Source organism: Manis pentadactyla, chromosome 16, assembly GCF_030020395.1.
Source record: "Manis pentadactyla isolate mManPen7 chromosome 16, mManPen7.hap1, whole genome shotgun sequence".
Taxonomy (NCBI): Eukaryota; Metazoa; Chordata; class Mammalia; order Pholidota; family Manidae; genus Manis; species Manis pentadactyla.
This window is the reverse complement of record NC_080034.1, coordinates 40613318-40638771: the sequence shown is the minus strand read 5'-3', so window position 1 is coordinate 40638771 and position 25454 is coordinate 40613318. Positions and strand designations below refer to the sequence as shown.

The following is a 25454-nucleotide window of genomic DNA, read 5'->3' as shown; positions in this document are numbered from 1 at the left end:
CCGGAGCGTGTAAAGACACCTTCCGGCACCGTCTTTTCCCAGAATTCATTGTTTACTTCCGGGTTTGTTAACACTGAAGAGAGAACGTGAATAGGGCAGTCTCATTGAGTTGAGTGGCTTCGGGTCGCGTTTTGCCACGCACCCCAGGGTCGGGGTAGAGCCGATATTCCTGACGGAGTGAGGCTGCGGTGCCCCGAGAAGCAGCTTCTCAAGAGTGCTGTCATTTCCGCAGGCCAGAAAAGGGAGCTCTGGTAACATCCAGAGTGTGAGACCCAGCGCCGCTCTCCCGCTCCCAAGCCTGCTTTCGTCCTCGCCATGGCTGAGCTGATCCAGAAGAAGCTACAGGGAGAGGTGGAGAAATATCAACAGCTACAGAAAGGTAAGAGACCAGGGTCTGTGTGGTCCCAGTCCCTTCAATCACTCAGAGCCCCAAACCATATCAAGGTAATGTTTTCTGCCCCTCCCGGGCCCCCTGTGCAGTGCCTTCCCCACCTCAGTACTCTTGCCCTTCCACCGAGCGGCCCAGTCCTTGTCTACTTCCTTCGCCCCATTATCTTCTGACCAGGACTGTGGGGGTCCGGTGGCACATTTGTCTTTTCTCCCCCACCTACTAGATCTGAGTAAATCCATGTCAGGGCGGCAGAAGCTTGAAGCACAACTAACAGAAAATAATATCGTGAAGGAGGTGAGAGACGGATTTGTGGGGCGAGGAGGGACCTGTACTGGCGGTGATTCCGATCATCTGTGTCTCACTGCTTCATCAGGAATTGGCCCTCCTGGATGGGTCCAACGTAGTGTTTAAACTCTTGGGTCCTGTGCTGGTCAAACAGGAGCTGGGAGAGGCTCGGGCCACAGTAGGGAAGAGGTTGGACTATATCACAGCTGAAATGTGAGTTTTTGTTCCACGACCCTGTGATGCTACTGACACCACTAGAGTAGAGGTGTTAACCCTGGAGAGGAGCTCTCCAAAGGAACCCCTAGTTAGCAAGTTCTTCCAACCCCTTCCCTTTTCCCCATTCTCCTCCCTCCCCTAGACCTCATTTTCCATCAGTTTCTTTCAGCACCCATTTAATAGTAAGTCTCAGTAATTTCTCCTTGTCTGTTTGCCTCTCTTGACCCTCCTCAGTAAGCGGTATGAATCCCAGCTCCGGGACCTCGAGCGGCAGTCAGAGCAACAGAGGGAGACCCTTGCTCAGCTGCAGCAGGAGTTCCAGCGGGCCCAGGCGGCAAAGGCGGGGGCTCCTGGGAAGGCCTGACCCCGTGGTTGGGGGGAGGGGATTGAGGCAGCTCTAGGGTCTATACTGTAGCTAATAAAATATAAAAACACCTGGCTGTTTTCTGATTAGCCACTTCTGTCATAATTATGTCCATCCTTTCCCCTGATCCCTCCTACCTACATTACTCCCTTAGGTCCAGATTCTTGAAACTGGAATATCTCTTTGCCAGGGTAATCCTTCCTACTTTCTTGAAACTAAAATCTGAAATGACTCAAACCTACTTCTTGCCTATATATACATCCCTAACTCTCCCCTATCATGGTCTGCAAGCTTATTTAGGAAACATAAAAAGGGCATTTACAAGGCAGTAATTGTTAGGTCAGTTTAATTGAACTCACAATTCTCTAATCTGAGACTGCAGGAAACAGTGTGGGACTGTCCTTGCTATGATTTCTTGTCACCTTCTTGGCATCTGAGTTCTTTTTCTTTTTTGGTGATATTTTTTCATTGGCAAATAAAATATACATGTTTAATGTGTACAACATATAGAGATATACATATGAATTATATATATATACTTACACAAAGATTGTGAAATAATGACCACAGATAAGATAATTAATACATCCTTTAGCACGGCTGGTACTATTTTCCTTTATCCCTATAATTTTTTTTTTTTACCCTTTATTTCCCTGCCCTTGTCTCTCCCTTCCCACCCATCCTCCCCAGTCCCTTTCCCTTTGGTAACTGTTAGTCCACTCTTGGGTTCTGTGATTCTGCTGCTATTTTCTCCCTTCAGTTTTCCTTTGTTCTTATACCCACATATGAGTGAGATCATTTGGTACTTGTCTTTCTCCGCCTGGCTTATTTCACTGAGCATAATACCCTCTAGCTCCATCCATGTTGTTGCAAATGGTAGGATCTGTTTTTTTCTTATGGCTGAGTAATATTCCATTGTGTATATGTACTACATCATCTTTATCCATTCATCTACTGATGGACATTTAGGTTGCTTCCATTTCTTGGCTATTGTAAATAGTGCTGCAATAAACATAGGGGTGCACCTGTCCTTTTCAAACTGGAGTGCTGCATTCTTAGGGTAAATTCCTAGAAGTGGAATTCCTGGGTCAAATGGTAAGTCTATTTTGAGCATTTTGAGGAACCTCCATACTGCTTTCCACAATGGTTGAACTAATTTACATTCCCACCAGCAGTGTAGGAGGGTTCCCCTTTCTCCACAACGTCGCCAACATTTGTTGTCGATAGTCTTTTCAATGATGGCGATCCTTACTGGTGTGAGGTGATAACTCATTGTGGTTTTAATTTGCATTTCTCTGACGACAAGCGATGTGGAACATCTTTTCATGTGTCTGTTGGCCATCTGAATTTCTTCTTTGGAGAACTGTCTATTCAGCTCCTCTGCCCATTTTTTAATTGGATTATTTGCTTTTTGTTTGTTGAGGTGTGTGAGCTCTTTATATATTTTGGACATCAGCCCTCTATCGGATCTATCATTTATGAATATATTTTCCCATACTGTAGGATACCTTTTTGTTATATTAATGGTGTCCTTTGCTGTACAGAAGCTTTTTAGCTTGATATAGCCCCACTTGTTCATTTTTGCTTTTGTTTCCCTTCCCGGGGAGATATGTTCATGAAGACGTCACTCATGTTTATGTCCATGAGATTTATGCCTATGCTTTTCTCTAAGAATTTTATGGTTTCATGACTTACATTCAGGTCTTTGATCCATTTCGAATTTACTTTTGTGTATGGGGTTAGACAGTGATCCAGTTTCATTCTCTTACATGTAGCTGTCCAGTTTTGCCAGCACCATCTGTTGAAGAGACTGTCATTTCCCCATTGTATGTCCATGGCTCCTTTATCGTATATTAATTGGCCATATATGTTTGGGTTAATGTTTGGAGTCTCTATTCTGTTCCACTGGTCTGTGGCTCTGTTCTTGTGCCAATACCAAATTGTCTTGATTACTGTGGCTTTGTAGTAGAGCTTGAAGTTGGGGAGCGAGATCCCCCCCACTTTATTCTTCCTTCTCAGGATTGTGTTGGCTATTCGGGGTCTTTGACGGTTCCATATGAATTTTTGAACTATTTGTTCCAGTTCATTGAAGAATGCTGTTGGTAATTTGACAGGGATTGCGTCGAATCTGTATATTGTTTTGGGCAGGATGGCCATTTTGACGATATTAATTCTTCCTAGCCAGGAGCATGGGATGAGTTTCCATTTGTTAGTGTCCTCTTTAATTTCTCTTAAGAGTGTCTTGTAGTTTTCAGGGTATAGGTCTTTCACTTCCTTGGTTAAGTTTATTCCTAGTTATTTTATTCTTTTTGATGCTATTGTGAATGGAATTGTCTTCCTGATTTCTCTATTAGTTCATTGTTGGTGTATAGGAAAGCCACAGATTTCTGTGTGTTAATTTTGTATCCTGCAACTTTGCTGAATTCCGATATTAGTTCTAGTAGTTTTGCAGTAGAGTCTTTAGGGTTTTTTATGTACAGTATCATGTCATCTGCAAATAGTGACAGTTTGACTTCTTCTTTACCAATATGGATTCCTTGTATTTGTTTTATCTAATTGCCATGGCTAGGACCTCCAGTACTATGTTGAATAACAGTGGAGAGAGTGGGCATCCTTGTCTTGTTCCCGATATTAGAGGAAAAGCTTTCACCCTCTCGCTGTTCAGTATGATGTTAGCTGTGGGTTTATCATATATGGCCTTTATTATGTTGAAGTACTTGCCCTCTATGCCCATTTTGTTGAGAGTTTTTATCATGAATGGATGTTGAATTTTGTCGAATGCTTTTTCAGCATCTATGGAGATGATCATGTGGTTTTTGTCCTTCTTTTTGTTGATGTGGTGGATGATGTTGATGGATTTTCGAATGTTGTACCATCATTGCATCCTTGGGATGAATCCCTCTTGGTCATGGTGTATGATCCTTTTGATGTATTTTTGAATTCGGTTTGCTAATATTTTGTTGAGTATTTTTGTATCTACGTTCATCAGGGATATTGGTCTGTAGTTTTCTTTTTTGGTGGGGTCTTTGCCTGGTTTTGGTATTAGGGTGATGTTGACTTCATAGAAAGAGTTTGGGAGTATTCCCTCCTCTTCTATTTTTTGGAAAACTTTAAGGAGAATGGGTATTATGTCTTCTCTGTATGTCTGATAAAATTCTGAAGTAAATCCATCTGGCCCGGGGGGTTTGTTCTTGGGTAGTTTTTTGATTACTGCTTCAATTTCGTTGCTGGTAATTGGTCTGTTTAGATTTTCTGTTTCTTTCTGGGTCAGTCTTGGAAGGTTGTATTTTTCTAGGAAGTTTTCCATTTCTCCTAGGTTTCCCAGCTTGTTAGCATATAGGTTTTCATAGTATTCTCTAATAATTCTTTGTATTTCTGTGGTGTCCATCATGATTTTTCCTTTCTCGTTTCTGATTTTGTTGATGTGTGTTGACTCTCTTTTACTCTTGGTAAGTCTGGCTAGAGGTTTATCTATTTTGTTTATTTTCTCGAATAAACAGCTCTTGGTTTCATTGATTTTTTCTATTGTTTTATTCTTCTCGATTTTATTTCTTTCTTCTCTGATCTTTATTATGTCCCTCCTTCTGCTGACCTTAGGCCTCATTTGTTCTTCTTTTTCCAATTTCGACAATTTTGACATTAAACCACTCATTTGGGATTGTTCTTCCTTCTTTAAATATGCCTGGATTGCTATATACTTTCCTCTTAAGACTGCTTTCGCGGCGTCCCACAGAAGTTGGGGCTTTGTGTTGTTGTTGTCATTTGTTTCCATATATTGCTGGATCTCCATTTTGATTTGGTCATTGATCCATTGAGTATTTAGGAGCATGTTGTTAGGCCTCCATGTGTTTGTGAGCCTTTTTGCTTTCTTTGTACAATTTATTTCTAGTTTTATACCTTTGTGGTCTGAAAAGTTGGTTGGTAGGATTTCAATCTTTTGGAATTTACTGAGGCTCTTTTTGTGGTTTAGTATGTGGTCTATTCTGGAGAATGTTCCATGTGCACTTGAGAAGAATGTGTATCCTGTTGCTTTTGGATGTAGAGTTCTGTAGATGTCTATTAGGTCCATCTGTTCTAGTATGTTGTTCAGTGCCTCTGTGCCCTTACTTATTTTCTGTCTGGTGGATCTGTCCTTTGGAGTGAGTGGTGTGTTAAAGTCTCCCAAAGTGAATGCATTGCATTCTATTTCCTCCTTTAATTCTGTTAGTATTTGTTTCACATATATCGGTGCTCCTGTATTGGGTGCACATATATTTATAATGGTTATATCCTCTTGTTGGACTGAGCCCTTTATCATTATGTAGTGTCCTTATTTATGTCTTGTTAATTCCTTTGTTTTGAAGTCTATTTTGTCTGATACTAGTATTGCAACACCTGCTTTTTTCTCCCTATTGTTTGCATGAAATATCTTTCCATCCCTTGCCTTTTAATCTGTGCATGTCTTTGGGTTTGAGGTGAGTCTCTTGTAAGCAGCATATAGATAGGTCTTGCTTTTTTATCCATTCTATTACTCTGTGTCTTTTGATTAGTGCATTCAGTCCATTTACATTTAGGGTGATTATTGAAAGATATGTACTTATTGCCATTGCAGGCTTTAGATTCGTGGTTACCAAAGGTTCAAGGTTAGCTTCTTTACTACCTTACTGTCTGACTTAACTCACTTATTGAGCTATTATAAACGCAACCTGATGATTATTTCTCCCCCTTTTTATTCCTCCTCCTCCATTCTTCATATGTTGGGTGTTTTGTTCTGTGCTCTTTTTAGGAGTGCTCCCTTCTAGAGTAGTCCCTCTAAAATACCCTGTAGAGGTGGTTTGTGGGAGGCAAATTCCCTCAATTTTTGCTTGTCTGGGAATTGTTTAATCCCTCCTTCATATTTAAATGATAATCATGCTGGATACAGTATCCTTGGTTCAAGGCCCTTCTGTTTCATTGAACTAAATATATGATGCCATTCTCTTCTAGCGTGTAAGGTTTCTGTTGAGAAGTCTGATACCCTGATGGGTTTTCCTTTGTAGGTGACCTTTTTTTGTCTCTCGCTGCCTTTAATACTCTGTCCTTGTCCTTAATCTTTGTCATTTTAATTATTATGTGTCTTGGTGTTGTCCTCTTTGGGTCCTTTCTGTTGGAAGTTCTGTGTACTTCCATAGTCTGAGCAACTATTTCCTCTCCCAGTTTGGGGAAGTTCTCAGCAATTATTTCTTCAAAGACACTTTCTATCCCTTTTTCTCTGTCTTCTTCTTCTGGTACCCCTATAATGCGGATATTGTTCCTTTTGGATTGGTCATACAGTTCTCTTAATATTGTTTCATTCCTGGAGATCCTTTTATCTCTCTCTGCATCAGCTTCTATGCATTCCTGTTCTCTGGTTTCTATTCCGTCAATGGCCTCTTGCATCTTATCCATTCTGCTTATAAATCCTTCCAGAGTTTGTTTCACTTCTGTAATGTCCCTCTGGACATCTGTAATCTCCCTCCGGACTTCATCCCTTAGCTCTCGCATATTTCTCTGCAGCTCTGTCAGCATGTTTATGATTTTTATTTTGAATCCTTTTTCAGGGAGACTGGTTAGGTCTATCTCCTTCTCAGGTGTTGTCTCTGTGATCTTTGCCTCAAAATCTGCCTTTTGATGGCGATAGGGATAGTTTGCAGAGCTGGCACGAGTGACGGCTGGGAGAACGTCCCTTCTTGTTGGTTTGTGGCCTTTCTCTCCTGGGAGAACAGTGACCTCTAGCATCTTGTGCTGGGCAGCTGCACGCAGACTGGGCCTCTGATTCTTGCCCAGCTGCTATGTAGTTTAGCTTGGCAGTTGCTGTGGGTGTGGCCTGCCTCGGACTGCTGCTCCGATATGGCGGAGCCATGTCATAGGGGAAACGGCCGGGAGGCTGTTTATCTCTGTGAGGGGCCTCCTAGCCGCCCTGCTACGCAGGGGGTTAGGGTGCCCAGAGTTCCCCCAGATTCCCAGCTCCTGGGCTAAGTGTCCCAGAATGCTCCTGTCCAGCTGTGGTGTCCCTGTCCCTTTAAGACTTTCAAAAAGCACTCGCTTTTCTTTGTTCCTGGGGCTTCAGCCACAGGGACCCGCTCACAGGTCTTACTGTCCTGTTTCCCTAGTTTCCAGCACCCCACACACACACTGTGTCTGCGCTCTGCTGCGGATGGCTGGGGCTGGGTGTTTAGCAGTCCTGGGCTCCCTCTCTCTTCCCGCTCCGACTCCTCTCCTCCCGCCGGGAGCTGGGGTGAGGGGCGCTCGAGTCCCGCCGGGCTGGGGCTTGTATCTTACCCCCTTCTTGAGGCGCTGGGTTCTCGCAGGTGTGGATGTAGCCTGGCTGTTGTCCTGTGTCTTCTGGTCTCTCTTTTAGGGAGAGTTGTATTTATCATATTTTCAAAAATATATATGATTTTGGGAGATTTCCACTGCTCTACTTACACCACCATCTTGGCTCCGCCTCGCATCTGAGTTCATTTTAGTCTTTCTTGTCCTAGTATTTGAATGTACCTGAGACTGATATAAAATTCCAACACAGTGCTTTGTGATGTTCAGTCCTCCCAAGTTTGTACATTGTCCACAAAGTCGTTCTTCCGTTTCTTTACTCTAAAACTGTTTCTTACAAATTTGTAGCCAGGGAGGTTCTTCAAAGTGATCACTCTAATTAGGTGACTAGTATTTGACATGAGTGTGACAAGTGAGGAGAAAATTTTAAGAACAAATAAAGGGACCAGGGGTAGGTTGCTGGAGAGGAATGAACCATGCTGAGGAAACCATCTTCACCAGCACCCTTTCAGCCCTTTATGGGGATAGAACACATTGGGCCCCTTCTTGTTCCATGACATCTCTCCAGCCAACTCTCTGCCCCACTCCCAGCAGCCAATTTATATGCACTGCAAAGACAGGATTAGAATTCAGGTAGTGTTTTGGTTTATTATCTTAGTGTTGTCACAGTGACAGAAACCCCCAAAGTAGGAAGAGGTACTACCAGTAGAACCTACTTCTTGCCATCCCCTTCCCCTGGGGCTCAGAGCCTCTAGGCTTTTCCTCTCCCTCTACTAGTAGGCCTTTCCATGACTGTTGGCATGCTAGGATACAGCCAGGAATCAGAAACGGATCCCTTTTTCCAGCACTAGCCATGGTTGCATTCATGGAAAATGGGAGATCTATACACAGGTAATGCAACTTGGTTACCAAGATTACCAGTTCCAATAGGGCTGGATCTCTCAGATGTCTGGTAAACCAGTGACACTTCACTGCCCCAGGGTGGTTGACCACCTTCTGGATTTCTTCCCATTGTGACATAACTGCCACCATTCAGGATGGCAACCCACATCTGGTATGGACACCATGAGTTGTGAGCCATTAGAACTCCCCCTCAGAACAGTGCCCGGGCAATCTTCCTCCCTGTAGCCTTGATCCTGGGGAAGGAACCCCCTCCTCCCTCACTCGGGGGAGTTCCTGAGGCAGGGAGGCCACTGGTGAGGCCTGGTGTAGCAGTAGAGGCCCTCCGCCGCTGTCGCAGCTGGAAATCATGTGATGCTCCATCCATAGCATAGAAGACATTAGCTGAGGGTGGGATGGTCAGCTCTGCAGGTTGAGAGGGGGGGTGTCAAACACAGTCATTTCCCCCCATAACCACTTGGATGTGGCAACATTCCCACTGGTGGTCACCACTCTCCTTCCGAGTCTGCCTTCCCTTGTGGCTTCTGACCTCGCTCCCCTGGTAGCAGCTGCACAAGCTCATACTCTGAAGCCACTGCAGAATCACGATTGTTTTTCTTAAGGACACGACTGATGACACTTGGAGCCTTGTCCTGGCTTGTCACCTGGCAGGATGGGGCCAAAGAGAAATAAATTGGCTGTGATGACCTCTCTTCCCATCCTTTCAACCCTAGCCACTGATGCCAACCAAAAAAGGTTACCCATGTCCAGTACTTTAGAGTGAACAAGGAAACCCAACACAATGGCCCCCTGTACTCCACAGGCCAGCCCACATGGTGCCCAGTGAAATAGGGCTGCTTCCCTGTGGGGGAAACTGCTATTGGTTCTGAAAATCTAATATGGCCATCAAAAATTCAAGGTGCTGCAGCTAATGAAAGTAGCCTTCAAAATAAAACATGGCTGCTAAACCAAAGGTCAAAATTAAAACTAGAATCATCCTCCCATCTGACTATTCAAACCTAAGATATCTATAATCCCATGAGGCACCATCTTTCACCCCTAACTCCCAGCCCACAGCTTCCTCACCAAGATGCTCTTGTAGATGCTGCCATCTTCCCCCAGCTCCATCTGGACTCGGATGATTCGGCAATCAGAAGTCCCTGGTCCAGACCCCCCACCCCCATATCCAGTCCCCTTAGAGGCCCCTTCTGCACCCCCACTGAGTGGGGAGCCACAGGAGGCTGAGCGGCGGTGACCTCGAGAAGGTCTAGGGGAGGAGGCTGGGGGAGAGAGGTGACTGGGGTCAGCCGGACTGTGCAGGGATGGAGTGCTCTCCAGGGCGGAGTCCAGAGATGAGACAGATGGCCACTTCATGTGCTGGGGACACAAAGCATGGGGGACTGGCATGAAGGGAAGGAGGGCAAGGAAGAAACATTCACAAAGTCAGGGTCAATGATGAGATTGGAGGTCAGGAGCAGAGCTCACCTGGGCCAGCCGGGTCAGCAGAGGAGCAGGGGTTCCAGGCACCTCCTCTCCCCCAACACTGGGCTGGTCCCAGGAGACAAGGGGAGTGGGACCCCCAACAGAACTCAGAACCCTGGAGTGGCAGGAGATTGGGAAGATCAGAGGAAGAAGAGCAATTCCCCAGGAGACTAACCCCCAACCACTGACTCCCTCACTCTGTCCACTGTGAGATGACCAGTGTTGGCCGAAGCACCCGTGGAGCAGGAGGGTCACTGGTACCAGGTGGCTCCACCTCACATGATACACGATGGCTAGAGAGGCGGGAAATGGGGAGAGGCCAGGATATGACACACCAACCCACACACCCAGACGAAGCCCTGGAGTCCCACCTCACCCAGCCGGTCACCTCTGGACCTCTGTCAGTGGCCGGAGCCCCTGCAGCCACCGCTGGATATCAGAGTCAGGTTGGAGGACATAGCCACGACATTTGTTCTGGAGCCGCCGTAGCTTGGAAAGGACAGCAAACTCCTAGGAAGGAGCCCACAGACTGCAGGAGCCAAAACACAGACCCCAGGCTTTGCCCTCCCGCTCCCCTTTCTGGGGTATCTAGCATCTGGCCAGTGTACTCCACTCACCTTCCTCCGCTTGTCAAAGTTGATGTATCCATTCTGCAAGGATAAGGTGATGGGGTGAAGTCCCAAGCCTGTCACGGAGAGCATTCCTTCTCCGAAACACACGCACACCCACACCTGACTCCCACACACTGCGCTTGGTCTCTGACCCCGCCCCCACCGCCCCCTCACGCCCGTCTACCCTAAGCGCTGTACCTTACCTTTCCAGTTGAGTATCATAAGTAGAAAAGGTATCCCCTTTACACATTTGGAAATAAGGCTCACAGCAGACAAGGAACTGGCCCACCATCCCAGTACTCTTAAGTAACAAACTCTACATATGCCTGAATTTCAGGCCTGTTCTAAGCCCTGACTCAATATGAATCCATTTAGCCCTCATCATTAACGGACTGATATACACACCGTTGGCAGTCTCCCACTTACAGATCGCTAAGGCACAAAGAAATTAACCAACTTGCCAAAGTAACAGATCCAGAACCCCAGCACTCCGAGTCCTGGTGCCCTCTCTGGGAGAGAGATCTGTCTGACCCTGAGGCTCGTGTTCCATCATCACAATGCACACACTGACACATGCACCACTGACCTCCAGCTCATCCTTGGAGGCTGCATCCAGCATCACAAGGTCTTTCAAGAAGGTGCCAAGGTAGGGGACCACACCCTGAGGTCAGAGGTCAGAGTCAGACACCCCTGCCACTGATCTGAGGGCTCTCCATCCCTCACACTTTCCTATCCCACTGCCTCAGAGGACAAATTGAATTCTCCACTGTGCCTCCCCTTGCCATCCCTCAGACTGCTCCCCACACTCTCCTTACTACACAACCACCCCACCAATCACTCACCCCACCCCGGGAGCCAGACCTCAGGGCCTTCTTGGAATTTGGCTCCAGAGAGGGCTGTAGCTTCACCTCCTGGTTGTGACAGAATATGAGCTATGGGGTGGGCAGGGGGAGCAGGGATGGCTGGGAACACCAGGGAACAGGGCCTCACCTGCAGGAGTAGCTCCCGGCTCTGAGAATAATTATCCTCCTCAGAGATAATCTGACAGAGGCTGGAGAAGACTTTGAGGCTGTCCCTGGGGGCAGAGGGCAGCAGTCTTGAGGATGGGCCTGGCTTGTGCCCTGCTTCCCAGCCCTCACCCCCAGTTTAGTGCCCCAACCTCCCCACCTGGCTGCTTCTCCCCAGGCTGCCCGAAGCCTGTGGATAGGGCTGGACTGCAGGGCTGACACAACAGCATAAACTGAAGAGAAGTTTCTGAGCAGACGGCACTCCTGTGGGGTTGAGAGAGTGGCCAAGCTGCAGGACCTCTCTTCACACCACAGTACCAAACAGGGCCTATCTTCTCTCTTACCTCTGCCACGCGGATCCATTTCTCCAGGAGCCGGGCCCTCTGAGGGGGACGGAGTGGCCGTATAGCCACCTCTCCAGGCCCCTCTCCACTTGAGGTGGCCCCCAGAACAGAGCTGACCACTGCCCTTGCCACTTTGTTGAACTGTGTGACAGTAGCTCGGACAGATGGGCAGAGATGGGAATGTCCTGGCCGGTCTCTGTGACCCCATAGGCCCCCCAGACACTGAGAGGGGACCAGATTGAGAAACAGCTCCTGTGGGGCAGAGGTCAGAGGTTAAAGTTCATAGTCAAACAAGGTCAGCCTTCCAATATGAGGGGTGTGAGGATCTCAGGTGGCCAAGGAACCAGAGGGGCACAGGGTTTGAAGGGTAACAACTGAGGGCAAGTGGGGCAAGGTCAAAACTGTGTGGACAGAGGAGGCTAGGAGCTGGATCTGGAAGGGTTGGAAACAAGGAAAGGATATGGAGTCAGGGAGAGGTTAGTAAGGGGGAAAGAGACAAAGGGGTCAGAGGTCAGGGTCTCACCGCATCTAGCAGGGTCAGCTGTTCGGCCAAGTGGTCAGCGAGGAACACCAGGACATCCGTGGGGTCAGCAGGGGGATCGCCGGGGAGGGCCAGGGGCTTAGGAAGGTCGGGGGCCTGGGGGTCCACCCGGGACCGGAGGTTGCGGATGAGGTCAGCGCTGCCCCCCCCAACACCCTCCCCTGTTGCATACCCTTTCCGAAGCAAGAAGCTCTCAAGCCGGTCAAGCTGACCCTTAACCTCAGAGCCAAAATCCTCAGGGTGAGAGGCCAGCCAGGTTGACAGTACAGAGATGGCAACCCTGGGAGAAGGGAATCGCCCGAGTCAGAGGTCAAGCTGCAGCTCAGGCAGAGGGGACTATGAGGTTAAGAATCAAGGTCACCTACCCTTTAGTCCTCTCTAGTTCATCAGTAGGATGAGACTCTAGGGCCTCCAGCCTGGGGAGAGGAAGAGATTCTATCCATCCATTTTTACCAAGCCTCCAATTTCACTATTTTGGTGGGGTATTTGGACTTCAGAAAATCCTGACACCTCCATGACCCTTGGTCTGTTACAACCCTGACCTGTCAGTCACAAGCCCTAGCAGAGCAGGTGTGGAGGTGAAAGCCCGGTGGGTGGCCAGAAAGGCTGATGTGAAGGTCATGTCAGCCCCTGATGTCCGGGAATCCAGAAGGTGTCTGACCAGGGCCTCCAGAGTGCCAGCTCGGAGCCTTCGGGAGCAACGTGGGGGAGGTGTTGGAGCCTAGGGAGACAGAGGGCCAGTCACGAACCCTTTCTTCAGTTCTGGCCCTAGATCCTTGGGGAAAATCCCAGAACTAGGAGATTATCCGGGCTCACTGTATTAAGATGGAGAAAGGATAAAAGATTTAGTCTAAGTCATACAGTGGAGCCTAGATCTCTACTCTTCAGATCCCCAACCCAGCACTCTGGCCAGAAAGTTAGCCAGAGGAAGGGGAACTGGGAGGTGATAGGTCAGAGGTGAGAAGTCAAAGTTTTAATCTCACCAAGGGATCAAGAGGCCGATACTGACGGCTTGTGACAGTAAAGGTGGCACCATCCTCCTCCTCATCCCAGACAGACACAGGGGCCTGGAGGAGCAAGGAAGAGGTGATCAAAAAGTCCCACACCACTGCCCACTGCCCCCAGCCCTCACTCCCAGGCCCTACTCCTCCCTCTATACCCCTCACCTGTGGCGGCAGGGGACAGTACCAGCGAGTGCGAGGGGTGGGGGGGGCTGGTGACCCCAGGTCTCCCCAACTGGGGCCCAGACAGCCCCCCCCAAGCCGCCTCAGGGTCCGGTGGAGCCGAGGGGGTGGCACTGGGGGTATAGGTGGTATGCAGGAACCCTGATCCTGGAGACCTCCGTTGCCCTTTCCCCCCAGAGCTGAACCCCCAGCACAGCAGAGAGGCAAGGTGCAAAGGGTAAAGGGAAAGCCAGAGAGGCAGAAAGCCAGAGGCAGAGACCTTGAGAAGCTGAAACCTCAGTCACAGGTCCAGCCGCATGCTCCGCCCTCCCCCGCAGGAACTGGCCAAACCCAGAGTTAGTCCTTCCCCTTAGCCCCCTTTCCCCTAGTCCTTCAATCCTGAAGACCCCCGTCAAGGTGGCGGCTCAGATCCCAGAACAAGGAAGGAGAAGGGAAAGTGGGCATGGTGGGAGGTGGGGGGATTAGACTCTAGGAGTCACGTGGTCCCGGCCCCTCCCCCCACCGATCTCGAAAAACCAGCCCTGCCAGTCACCCTGCACTCACCCAGCCTCTGGACCCAGAAGTACAGGGCCTCGGGCCCCCAAATTCAACTTCTCACCCCTCCCGAGGCCTCAAATCCTACTCCTGGCCACCACTATTAGTCCCAGAGGAAAGCAGGTGACCACCCTCCAGTTCCCCCGGGGCTGTCCCTCGGAGGTCCAAGAACCTTGGTTTCCCGCCTCCACCCAGTGCCAGGAGGGCTGGCGGGAGGGGTCACGAAAACGCAGGGTTCCCTCCCCAATCCCAGAGTCAGAGGAGCCGGTTACTGTGGAAACAAACCCCTCCCCGCCAAACAAAAACAAGGAGGGAGACAGGGACCTAAACTTTGCCCAGAGAGGCAGGCACATTCAGGCATAAGCGAGGATGGCTAGGACCCGCAAGGCAGATAGCCAGACGCTCCTGGCAGTAACGGGGCAGGCTCCTGCGGGCCGGTCCTGAGTCACACTGCCACAGAGGACCACAGAAACGCCGGGACTCCCCACAGCGGGGAGCCAGGGAGATACCCAGCAAGAGGCGCGGAAATAACGAGGCAGGAAGAGAAGGGACACAGACACGGAAAGAAAAATGGAGTCTCCTAAGCATATACCCCCCTACTTCCCACCACCCGCATCTCACCTCTTCTTCCTCCTCCTCCTCTTCCTCTTGCCCCCCGCCCACGCCCTGGCCACCTGGACCCCCACCCTCTTCGGGGTCTCGGCTCCGGAAGCTGCTCAGCACGACTCCCCCGGGGGGGCTCGTGTCCCAAAGAAGCCGCAGGGGCCGCGGGAGCATGGCCGAGTGAAGGAATCAGCGGGGTCGAGCCATGGGGGCGCCTGGGGAGAGACAGGAGGGGGCGCGGGTGGAGAGTCAGGTGGGCGCTGGGAGGCGAGGGACGCGGTGGGTGTCTGGGTAACCCGATGGGAGTCCTGCAGGGAGGCAGAGGAAGCAACACAGGGGTGGAATACTGGAGGCCCTGGTGCATTTAGATGAGGGGGTCAAGAGTACGGGAATGGGCAGGGTCATAGGGTGCTCTGGCTCTGACCTGCTCGGAAGGGGTGGGGGCCAGCGCGGGTCCCGGGCCGCTGTTCCTGTCGTCCTCCGGCCCCCGACCGAGTTCCCGGACTGAGTCCCCTCCCCGGCTTTTCCGCACCCCCCGTACTCCCCCGCAAGACTCTCGGGCCCTTCCGCCCTTTCCGCTCTCCCCCACGTCCTCGCTCTCCGAGAGCTGGAGCCAAAAAGGGAAGGAAGTGAGGACAGGAGCCAGGGCCGCGGACTCGGGGAGCGCTGGACGCCCAGGGGCCGGAACCCAGAAACCCGGGTCCCCAGCTCCGTTGTTCCTCGCAACGCCCCCCTACTTGGGGATCTCGGATCCTATGTCGCCCTGTCCTGAGCTGGGATAAAATTCCAGTCTCCTGCCACCGGGGGAGGACAGGAGCAGAACTGGCCATTCCCCATACCACAAGGCTAAAACTCCCGCGGGAAGCGTTTTAGGCTGGGAGGAACCCAGTCACTCCACCCCGCGGAGTTATGCTCCCCACTCCCACCCACAAGTGTGGACACCTGAAATCCGCTCCGGGTTTTCGGAGGCGCCCTCTGTTCCCACCCTGTCAGAGCAGGGGGCGGAGCAGGAAGCCGCCACATCCGGTTCCCAATTCGGCTCTCCCGGGTTTCCGGCGCTCGAATCCTGGATTCCCGCTCTCTTCTGTTGTCCCCGGGGAACCCGCTGCTTGAGGGCATCCTGCCCGCCATTAGTGGCACCGGGTCCCAAACTGTTTCGAGGGGGTATCGGCTGCCGCCATGACGTTTGAAAGGTCGGAGTAATTGGAAGGTACCAGAGGTGACTGGAAGTCGTGCTTGGCAAGGGGAGCCCTGGGGTAAAATGAGACACCCTGCTGGAAGCACTGAAACACTTTATTCCCACACGATTAGATCCGCTCCCCGCATGGGTCTGGCTGACCGTTCTGTCCCTCGGCGGTCCCTAAGCCGAGCAGCCGCATCCTTCCAACAGTTATTTGGTCCAACACCGGTTTCTAAATACTCTCATTTCTTATATTGAGCGCCCTACAGTGGGCGCCCGGTCCTGTGCCGGCGGAGGGGCTACGGCAGTGGGCAGACGGTGCGGAGAGGAGACGCGTTTAACTACTCGCACAATCACGTAAATACAACAGTGGTGAACCGCGCAAGATGGGCTCGCGGCGGTCTGAGGGGAGGAACGGCGGGGCTGACCTGGTCTGGAGCCCAGGAAGGCCGTGGGTGGATTAGGCAGAGGTAACAGAGCTCTGGTACCCGGGGAGGGTGGGAGGCCACTGGAGGAAAGGAGTAGCCGCGCTGAGCATTGACCAGAGGGCCGGAGGGCACCAGGCGAGGTTGGAGAGAGAAGCAGTGGTTGGAGCGAGGGAGAATGGATTAGGCCTCTGCAGCACTGGTTCTCCAATTGTGGTCTCTGTCCCAGAGGACCTGAGACTATTTCAGGGGGGTATGCAAAGTTCAGACTATTTTCATAACAATACTAACATGTTTGCCTTTTTCACGCTCATTCTCTAAAAAATGTATAGTGGCGTTTTCCAGAAGCTTCATGAATTGTATTGACATTGTCATCACAGCTAATGGGATCTATGTTTTGTGTATGCTTGTCGTTTAAATTTTTCTCAGTTTTAAGTAAGAGTATAATAAGTATGTACAGTTCATAACCCACATAAGCAAAAGTTCTCTAGAGTCCCTGACAATTTTTAAGAGGTCCTGAGACCAAAATTTTTGAGAACCACTACCCTACAGCTCTGAGAAGGTGAAAGCAATAGATTTGTGTGTTTTAAAAAAACATTCCAATCACTCAGTGGAGAGAGATTGGAGGGAACAGGAGCGGATGATGACAGTGGTGTTTGGGGAAGCTACTACAGTAGCTCTGAGATGACAGTGGCTTCCCCATGATGGTGGTGGGTGTCCTCACTGTGTTTTCTGGAAGAGAAGTAAAAAGGTAAGAAATTCTGGGTTTTAAAAAATGGGGTACAGTGCTCATGGTTGACCCAGAGATAAGTGAAAACCATCATGGGCAGAAGAACAGGGCAATATTTTCTGTGTGCTCTCTCCCTAGTAGACACTATACCAGGTGCTTTTCCTCCTGCATCTCCCAAAGGAGATGGACTATCACCTTTAATCCTCCCAATAGCCCTCTGAGGCTCTACTGTCCAATATGGTAGCCACCATCCACATATGTCTATTGAGCATTTGAAATGTGGCTAGTCTGAATTGAGATGAGCTGACAGTTTAAAATATACACCTGTTTTTGAAGACTGAGGACAGAAAAAAGGATTAATTTCTTATGTTGATTACATGGAGAAATGATAATGGATATTAGATTAAATCAGGTACATTATTAAAGTTAACTTTATCTATTTCTCTTTACCTTTTTAGTGTGGCTACTAGATTATTTAAACTCATGACAGAGCAGCCTAAGAAATTTTTTTTATCCTTACACCCAAGGAAACTGAGGCATTGTTTAAGTAGCATGTTCAGGGCGTCAGCAGTTAACCTAGGTCTGTATGAATTCCAAGCTGGGATTCTGCCACAAGGCCAGCAGCCTCCCTCCAGTGATGAGTTGCGGGGAGGGGATAAAATGAGAAGGGAAAGATAAGGGAAGGTGGAACCTGTTACCTTCTCCTTTGAATCCTTGGAAGTGGACTGGTAGGCAACTGTGGAGAGAGATTGAAGAGGGATGGGATGGGGGAGTGGTAGGGCTGAAGGATGGGTGTCAGATTTCCGGGAGTAGGTGGGGAATGTTGACCAGGGGAGGGTCACAGTCTGGGTAGGGCTCACACTCACCGACCCAGCCCAACATCTTGATGAACCCAAGGAGGAAAAAGGCAGACAGGAAGATGCCAACACCATCCTCCAGAGAGGGTCCAGAAAGACCTGGCAAGTGGAGGGACTGAGGGTGGGCCCCATGGTATCTTCCCAGGCGCCCCAACCCCCCCTTCTCTGTCCTGGCTTTTACCTGCCACCTCTAGGGTGAGTTTGGCACTGCGCCCTGAGGCGGGCAGGCTGGGGTGGTGGACACGACAGGCGTAGCGCGCCCCATGCTGCTTGGCGGTGACAGGGAGTGGCTGCAGGTGCCCTGAGATGCTGACAGAGCCATCAGAGTGGTGACGCAAGGAGGAGAGCCACCTCTGCCCCTCGGCCTTCTGAAAGCTGCCCTCAGGGCCACCCCAGAGCTCCCACTCCACCTCCAAGCCCTCGGAGGGGTAGAAGTGGGACACCAGGCACAGTAACTCTGGGGGTGCCTCCCCAGGGGCGGCCCATACAAGGGGTGCTGGCATCAAGGACACTTTGGGGGACTCTGGAGAGAGAGTAGGAAAGGAGCATGGGGAGAATCAATCTATATTGTCCTCAGAGACCCTTAGTTTGCCCTTTGATTCCCCAAAACAGAGTTTTGGGTTTTTTCTCAGTGGGAAACCCACTGTCTCCCTATTGGTGTTTCCCAGGAATCCCCATGCCAAAGCCTCCAATCTCAGGGACCCCATCCCCTCAGATTTAGGAGCCCTTATCCCAAAGCCCCCCGATTCGCAGGGACCCTCCACCTATTATCTTTCTGACTCCTGAGGATCCCAATCTCTCCCCCCACTTACCCAGCACCCTCTTCACTATGGTATCCCCATAATCTCAGTGTCCACCCTGTACTGGTGGGGAGCCCTGTCCCTCCACTCACTGTGCACAGCAAGTTTCACAGTGGCCTGCCCTTGCAGGTATGGCAGGTGTATAGTGGCCAGATAGACGCCCTCTTGGAAAGGCTTCACTGCAGGCAGCCAGAGGGTCCCATTTCCGGTCCACGGACCCCACGGTTCATCATCATCCCAAGCAGCAAATGCCACTGCCCCCTCTCGGGCAGTTGGCATTTGCCCACTCAGCCCAGGAGTTGCAGCCAGGAGCAGGTGCCCCTTACCCAGGTACTGGCGTCGCCACTCCAGCCCAAAGGGAGGGGGACCTGGGGCCAGAGATGTGGCCTTGGAGGTGGGAGGCATGTAGGCAAAGCTCAAGTCCAGTAGAGCATCTTGTCCTAGTTGAATTCGAGGAGTGTGGGTGTGGGTGAGGACAGTCAAAACAACTAGGGAAGATGGGGAAAAGAAGGATTGGGAGGGGCATGAGGGAGAGAAAGAGACAAAAAAATAGAGAAATGGAGTTACAGGGAGGACTCAACTCCAATTTAACCACTCCTTGGAGGACACCTTTTCTGAAACCATTTCCCAGCCCTCCCTGCAAATCCTCTTTTCTCTGGATATGGGTGAGTCCCAGTTGTGGCTGAGAGTGAGAGAGGTCTAGAGGTGAATGGGGCAGTGAATGGGTATAGCCTTGAAGGCTGGTCTGAACACCACCATTTGAGCTCTGGGGACAGCAGGATCTGAGACAACCTGAACCAGTCCAACCTCCATGCACAACCTTTGAAGACGCAGGTCTTTTTTTGTTTTCTGGCAAAGAGAGTGATGACTCATGACTGTCAGTCCTTTAGTGCTATACAGAGTATTTACTGACTCTGGAAGGTTCTAGCTCTTCCCCAGACCTGAACACAGATTGCTATGTTCCACTGAAGCAGTGTATGCCGGTTAAGTGTCTGGAGCCTGGCTGCTCTAATTAAACCCTCCTCTAACGTTATTTATATGACCTTGGGCCAGTTACTTCACTTTTCTTTGGCTCAGCCTCCTAATCTCCTACATATGGATAATAATGATGAAAATAGTACCTATCTACTGCAGTAACAGTTAAATAATTTAATACTTCTTGCTGCCCAGATTTATTCAGTTCCTGATTGTGGATAACAAAGACACCTATATATGAAAGGTACTTAGAACAGTGTGCAGAATACAAAGTCTACAAAAGTATTTGCTGTGATTATACCTAAGCACCTGTCTGCCCCACAAATTTAACATACACCATCTCAATAGCACCTCTGCAATACTCCCCTCCCTGCTCCAGTGCCTGTCTTCCCTGCCTTGATGAATGAACACCACCAGCCCCCCAGACATTAAAGGCAAACACTTGGAGTCAAGTCACTAAGACTTCTTCCTCTCATTCATTCAGCTTACATTTATTGAGTACCTATGATGTTCAAGGTAGAGGACAGAGTGGTGAATGAGACAGTCAGTCTCTGCCCTCAAATTTCTTGGTCTAATAAGGGAGATAGACAAGCAAATTGTCAAATAAATATAATGTGCTATGTGCTATCCTCACCAGGCCCTGGGTCTATGTTCCAAAACAGATCTTCTACCAGTTTCCAACTCAAGTCTCGTCACATTTGGACAATTACAAGAGCCTCCTCTCTGATCTCTCTTTCCTCAGTCTATCTCTCCTTCACTTCATCCTCCACACTGTTGCCAAACAGGTGGCTGTCTGCAAGTCTGATTTGGTCACTTACCTGTTTAAAAGTCCTGGCTACCTAGGAAGCCAGCAACTAAGGGCACAGGCTGGAACTAGAGGGCCTGGTTTCAGCTCCTAGCCCTGCTTCTTACAAGTAGGGCAAGTATCCTAATTGCCCAAGTGTGTCTCAGATTTCTTCCTCTCTGACATGTGGGAAATAGCAGTACCTAGTTCCTATGGTTGTTGAGAGGAATAAATGGAATCATACCTATAAACGCTTAGAACAAGACCTGACATATAGAAAATGTTCAATAAATGTTAGGCGTTACTATTTCATTATCACCACTTCCACCATCTTCATCATCATGGACTTGCTAGATATCTTGGGAAAGTCTTTTAATCTATACTTTCCTCATTAGGCTAATGTGACCCTTGCCTACCTTTCATAAGAATCAAGTAAAATAACAGGCTTTCAGGAAAAATGGCATACACGCAAAAAAACTTTTTATGGTTTACTATCACCTATAAAGCCCAGCCTTCAAGGTACTTGGTAAACCAGCCCCCAACCCTCCTTTCCAGACCTTTCTTGCAGCATAAGAACAAGCCACATAGAATCCCTTTCTTGAGATGAGTAGGAACTCTGATCATTGGGCGTTATCTTTACTTTGTTGTGTTCCTTCAGATTGTAATCTCCCTCCCCATTTTCTCCTAAATCTAAATACTCCATGGCCTTCAAGGTCAGTTCCACTGCTACTTCCTCCCAGAAATACCCGGATCCTCCAGGTACTAGTAATCAGTTTTCTCTTCTCTTGTGATTCAACTTCTCTCAACCCCGTGGGATTGTTTTTGTTCAATAGAGTAAAAAATGTAGGCAATTTCACTTAGTTTGTGAAAATCCAGAAACATACTTTTGAATGGTTAAAAACAATCCACAGGATTAATAAAGCTAAAGGTTTTACAGTTTAACCCTAAGGCAACAGTGCTCTTTAATATAGGTTATTGAAGCAATTTTAGACCTGCATTCCATAAACTGGACTCTATAAGATACAAATGTGAATACAACAGGGCCAGAACAGTAGGAAAATTTCTACCTATTTTTGCAGCTTGAATTATATAGGTTTTTGATTTTCTGTTAAAAAAAAAGTGCATGGTAACAACTATTATAAAGTATTACTGGAAAAATTTAAACCAAAATCTAATGAAGCCTCTAAATCTACCTACCAATTTATAGGAAATATGGAGGAAAAAAGGGTCAAGAGAAATGGCCCAATGGAGAAACAGCTGGCCAAATACAGAATGTAGGAAATTCTACAGAACAAATGACACATTCACTACCATTTTAAGGGGGTAGCAGATGCAATGATAGAATAAAAGAGACTTAAGAGTCAAAACTGGTAGGGACTGAATGTCTGTGTTCCCCCATCCCATTCATACATTAAAGCCTTAATCCCCAATGTGACTATATTAGGAGATAAGGGCCTGTAAGGAGGTGATAAAAGTTAAATAAGGTCATAAAGGTAGGGCCCTAATCTAATAGACCTGGATGCCCTTATAAGAGGAAGAGACATCAGAGCTCTCTCTGTCCGCCATGTAAGGACACAGCCACAGGTAGCCCCATCTGCAACCACAAGGGGAGAGCTCTTATCAGACACAAACCCTGCTAGCCCCCTGATCATGATCTTGAACTTCCAAGGTCCAGAATTTTGAGAAAATTAAATGTATTGTTTGAGCCACCCAGTCCATGATATTTTGTTATGGCAGCCCAAACAGATACAACAACCAAATACTATATGTAGACTTGTTTTCGATCCTGATTCAAGCAAACAGCTCTAAAATAACATCAGTGAGACAATCAGGAAACTTTTTAAAAATTAAATATTAAGGAATTATTGTTTATTTTGTTAGGTATGGTAATGGTGTGGGATTTTTAAGTTCTTTTTTAATAAAGATGCTTACTGAAGTATTTATGAGTAAAATAATATGATGCCTGGGATACACTTTAAGACACTTCAAAAAAAAGAGCAGGTTGGGGAAGAATTGGTGAAACAGTTTGGTAAAATGTAATAACTATACAAATGGGTGATGGGTATATGGGGAGTAATTTTACTATTTGCTCTCCTTTTGTACATCTTTGAAATTTTCCAAAACAATGTTTTAAAAGATGATGAGAATTAAATGCCACACACACAACATATGTTAAGAAAGTACATTTGTCAATGAACATTTTAAGGTATTTGGTAAGAAATAATGTATAAATGTTTATTAACAAAATTATCAATGATCTGTGTGACACTAGAAATATTCCATTTTAAATTTTACATTAAAACAATAATTTTCATTTTCTTAAATCCCTAATCAAGCAGAAGCGCTTAGCAAGAAGACTGAGAACAGCAACCAGTTTTTACCCCAGTGGTCTGTGAGACACAGATAATTTTCCCACCTGGGTGTTCCTGTGGCTCCCTATCTGCACTTCTTTAATGGCCCAAGTTGCTGTCTAATCTACATTACACTTATCCAAGACACATCTGACAAGAATCTTCTTCAGAGCAGAATCTATGTCTCGTCACCTTTGTGACCCTTGAAAGTGCCCAGGGCCACTACAGAGATTCTTATTTAATTTGCCAGGAGTGGGACCCAGGTTCAGTATATTTTAGAAATTTCCAAGAGTATTCTTATTTGCAGCCTGGACTGAGAACTGGAGGGCCCTAATTTATTCTTGGTGCTAATAAATATTTATTGCATCAGTGAATAAATTAACAAAGTGTCTCCCTCGATAGTCACAACAACAGAAAGGCAGATGGGAAAGATCATCCACATTCCATAGTTAGAAAAACAGACTCAGAGGGAAAAGGATATTCTCACCCCACCTCAGTGAAGCCAGCAGCCCTGGGAAATACTCTTTCCCCCTGGAGAGAGCTACTGACCTCAGAAGGAGCAGTTTGCCTCTGCCCCTGCTTAGGCTGGGGTATGGGGACTAAGAATGGAAAAGCAGGGCTGGGTCTGTTTTCCTGGTCCTGTGGGTGATACTCTCAGTGAGGAGGGTGGCAGGGAGGAGGTACTGGGGAAAGAAGGGCGCAGGGCTCGGCTGGGGTCAGACTGTGCTGTTTACATAATAAAATCGTATACGAATGAGGGTAGTAAGGACTTTACTCATATCCTACTCAAGAAGGGAGAGCTCCTAAATCTCCATTCTTGCTCTACTCACCCACTCGTTCACCTCGCCTGAGCCCAGCAGTGTCTACCCCGTGTAACGCGCGTAACAGGAGGTAATAAACGGGGTTCTTGCAGTAGGAAACTATCAGGCATCCCGCAGTGTCCCTCCCACCTACTCGAGCCCACCATTTGGTGACCACAGTCAGCGCATCCTCCTGCGTCATAGGGAAGGGGCTGTCAGGGGAAATCAGTGACCTTGAGCGCGAGAGCCTTGTGGGCGCGGTGTGGGGGTTCAAAAACTTTTTTTTTTTGAAACATGGTGAACCTCAAAGGTGCCTAGATCAGAGATCTGGCAGGAGGGCTGAGAAAAGTTCTGGCTTCTGAGCATCTTCCAACCCACCTCCCAAAAACTTTTAAGGTCTGGTGTCGGGAAACTCTGCCTCCCTCCATAGTTCCGCCCTTCACAACACCATGAAGCCCCGCTCCCAACCAGCAAAGGTGGGGTTTTTTTGTTTTTGTTTTTGGGGGGGCTAGAAGAAGTGCTAGAGATAGACTAATTCCAGCCCTACTGCCTCGCTTTACAAATAGGGAAACTGAGCCAGACTGGGGAAATGACTGGCTCAAGTCCAGGTGGTGAGTCAGAGGCTGATCTGGACCCTTAACAATCTACCCATACGTGTCCACTTCCCCTGCCCAGCTACCTGTTGCCATGGTGATGAAAGCAGGCTCGGGCTGAGGCTTCGGCTGTATCTGCAGGAGGCTGGAGAGGCTGAGGACTGGGCTGGACATGCTGACCATGAACCAAGTCCCGTCCAGGGCCCGTGGGCAGCTCTGCTCCGGGGTCAGGCCGCTGGCCCAATTCGCGGAGGCGGGGAGCGGGACGTAGTGGCTCATCTCGCAGTGTGGCGCAGAGACGTCAGGGGGATACCGCCTGAAGGCCGCCTGGAGGGATCCCGCACCATCTGTGAGCGCGGAGAAGGGAGCTGCAGCTGTAATCACAGCCAGGAAAGGGGCATGGAAGGCAGAGTCCAGGGAATTTCAAACTCACACACTATCCGGTAGTGAGAGTTTTAGAGGTAATCCGGGTTTATTTTACACTGGGGTAAACAGGCCCGAGGTCACTGCGCGACCTAAAGAAAAGGGGGTTTCGATGGAGGCGACAGAGTTGGGGGCGAGTCCGGGATGACTCACCATGCACTTTGAGGTAGAGTTCGGGATCTAAGTCCGGCCGAGGAGGTGGGCTCCCCGGGCCCTGGCGCAGCAGCAGTGCAGCGGGTCTCTTGGCCAGGCGGCCCTGGCCCACATCCTCCACCAACCAGCACTCTATCACTGTGGGGCCCGCTGAGACGGTGGCCGACAGGCCTAGGGGAAAGGGATGCGAGTGAGGGGGCGGTCCAGATGTCAGATGACCCGACCTCCATCCCCTCCCAGCGTTGTTGAGCGCATGGTGGGGTCACCCCCACCCCCTTCTCCCCTTTTCCTAGGCTACGAGTTCCTCACCCAAAGTCATAGCGAGAAGCAAGGACTGGGGCTTCATGGCGCCGTTATTTCCTCAGCCCCGAAGCCTTCTCTTCCCCCTTTCACTTTCACTTTCCTTGAAAAGCCAGCAGGAGGGGCCAAGGAAATCCCCGCTCTGGTTAGGTGAGGGCATGTGGGAGGCAGGTGCTTCTCCCACTGACCGGACAGGGCATCCAGGAACAACCTCTCCAGTTCTGGCCGGGGGACCTCAGCCCCGCCCCGCACTCCGGTATCACCCAGCACTACCGAGTCCCAGAGAGCTCCCCAACTCTAGGCTCCTCCTGTCTTCTCCCCGCCAGAATCCACCTTCCCGAACACCAACACTCCGCCTTCCCCAAGTTGTGC

At 49.1% G+C, this 25454-nt stretch overlaps 3 protein-coding genes across 7 annotated transcripts; 1 reads left to right on the top strand and 2 right to left on the bottom strand.

Annotated features, from left to right (window-relative positions):
• Positions 1–55: 55 nt before the first annotated feature.
• PFDN6 (prefoldin subunit 6) lies at positions 56–1330 on the top strand. Its single transcript, XM_036927692.2, has 4 exons — positions 56–379; positions 615–685; positions 765–889; positions 1127–1330. Exons 1-4 carry the CDS (start codon positions 316–318, stop codon positions 1254–1256), a joined length of 390 nt encoding a protein of 129 aa, XP_036783587.1. The 5' UTR covers positions 56–315; the 3' UTR covers positions 1257–1330.
• A 6818-nt stretch (positions 1331–8148) lies between these two features.
• Positions 8149–15273, bottom strand: RGL2 (ral guanine nucleotide dissociation stimulator like 2). Of its 5 annotated transcripts, none has more exons than XM_036927677.2 (18): positions 15136–15273; positions 14730–14926; positions 13374–13457; positions 12933–13111; positions 12756–12806; positions 12373–12670; positions 11850–12101; positions 11666–11769; positions 11489–11573; positions 11341–11409; positions 11085–11159; positions 10505–10537; positions 10276–10397; positions 10085–10180; positions 9891–10002; positions 9492–9782; positions 8956–9070; positions 8149–8831 (listed from the first exon to the last, which is right to left on the bottom strand). In XM_036927677.2, the coding sequence occupies exons 2-18, from the start codon at positions 14883–14885 to the stop codon at positions 8620–8622; spliced, it is 2334 nt and encodes a 777-aa protein (XP_036783572.2). In that variant the 5' UTR covers positions 14886–14926; positions 15136–15273; the 3' UTR covers positions 8149–8619. The 5 variants fall into 5 exon arrangements, with proteins under 5 accessions (XP_036783572.2, XP_036783573.2, XP_036783574.2 ...); XM_036927678.2 differs by having other exon boundaries at positions 10276–10376; XM_036927679.2 differs by lacking the exon at positions 15136–15273 and having other exon boundaries at positions 14795–14929.
• A 713-nt stretch (positions 15274–15986) lies between these two features.
• Positions 15987–25238, bottom strand: TAPBP (TAP binding protein). The gene is made up of 8 exons (XM_036927681.2): positions 25092–25238; positions 24783–24953; positions 24293–24553; positions 18796–19191; positions 18085–18426; positions 17913–18002; positions 17745–17782; positions 15987–17048 (listed from the first exon to the last, which is right to left on the bottom strand). The coding sequence occupies exons 1-8, from the start codon at positions 25126–25128 to the stop codon at positions 17037–17039; spliced, it is 1347 nt and encodes a 448-aa protein (XP_036783576.1). The 5' UTR covers positions 25129–25238; the 3' UTR covers positions 15987–17036.
• Positions 25239–25454: the final 216 nt, after the last annotated feature.

Excerpts from the sequence above, each read along its gene's own strand:
- PFDN6 (XM_036927692.2), top strand. The coding sequence starts at position 316 with ATGGCTGAGCTGATCCAGAAGAAGCTACAGGGAGAGGTGGAGAAATAT. Across the intron at positions 686-764 it reads AAAATAATATCGTGAAGGAG|GAATTGGCCCTCCTGGATGG; the intron begins GTGAGAGACGGA and ends CTGCTTCATCAG. Across the intron at positions 890-1,126 it reads GACTATATCACAGCTGAAAT|TAAGCGGTATGAATCCCAGC; the intron begins GTGAGTTTTTGT and ends GACCCTCCTCAG.
- TAPBP (XM_036927681.2), bottom strand. The coding sequence starts at position 25,128 with ATGAAGCCCCAGTCCTTGCTTCTCGCTATGACTTTGG. Across the intron at positions 24,954-25,091 it reads GCTTCTCGCTATGACTTTGG|GCCTGTCGGCCACCGTCTCA; the intron begins GTGAGGAACTCG and ends CCTTTCCCCTAG. Across the intron at positions 17,783-17,912 it reads CAAGATGTTGGGCTGGGTCG|TTGCCTACCAGTCCACTTCC; the intron begins GTGAGTGTGAGC and ends CTCTCTCCACAG.
- RGL2 (XM_036927677.2), bottom strand. The coding sequence starts at position 14,885 with ATGCTCCCGCGGCCCCTGCGGCTTCTTTGGGACACGAGCCCCCCCGGG. Across the intron at positions 10,181-10,275 it reads CCACTGACAGAGGTCCAGAG|CCATCGTGTATCATGTGAGG; the intron begins GTGACCGGCTGG and ends CCGCCTCTCTAG. Across the intron at positions 9,783-9,890 it reads TGCTGACCCGGCTGGCCCAG|CACATGAAGTGGCCATCTGT; the intron begins GTGAGCTCTGCT and ends TTGTGTCCCCAG.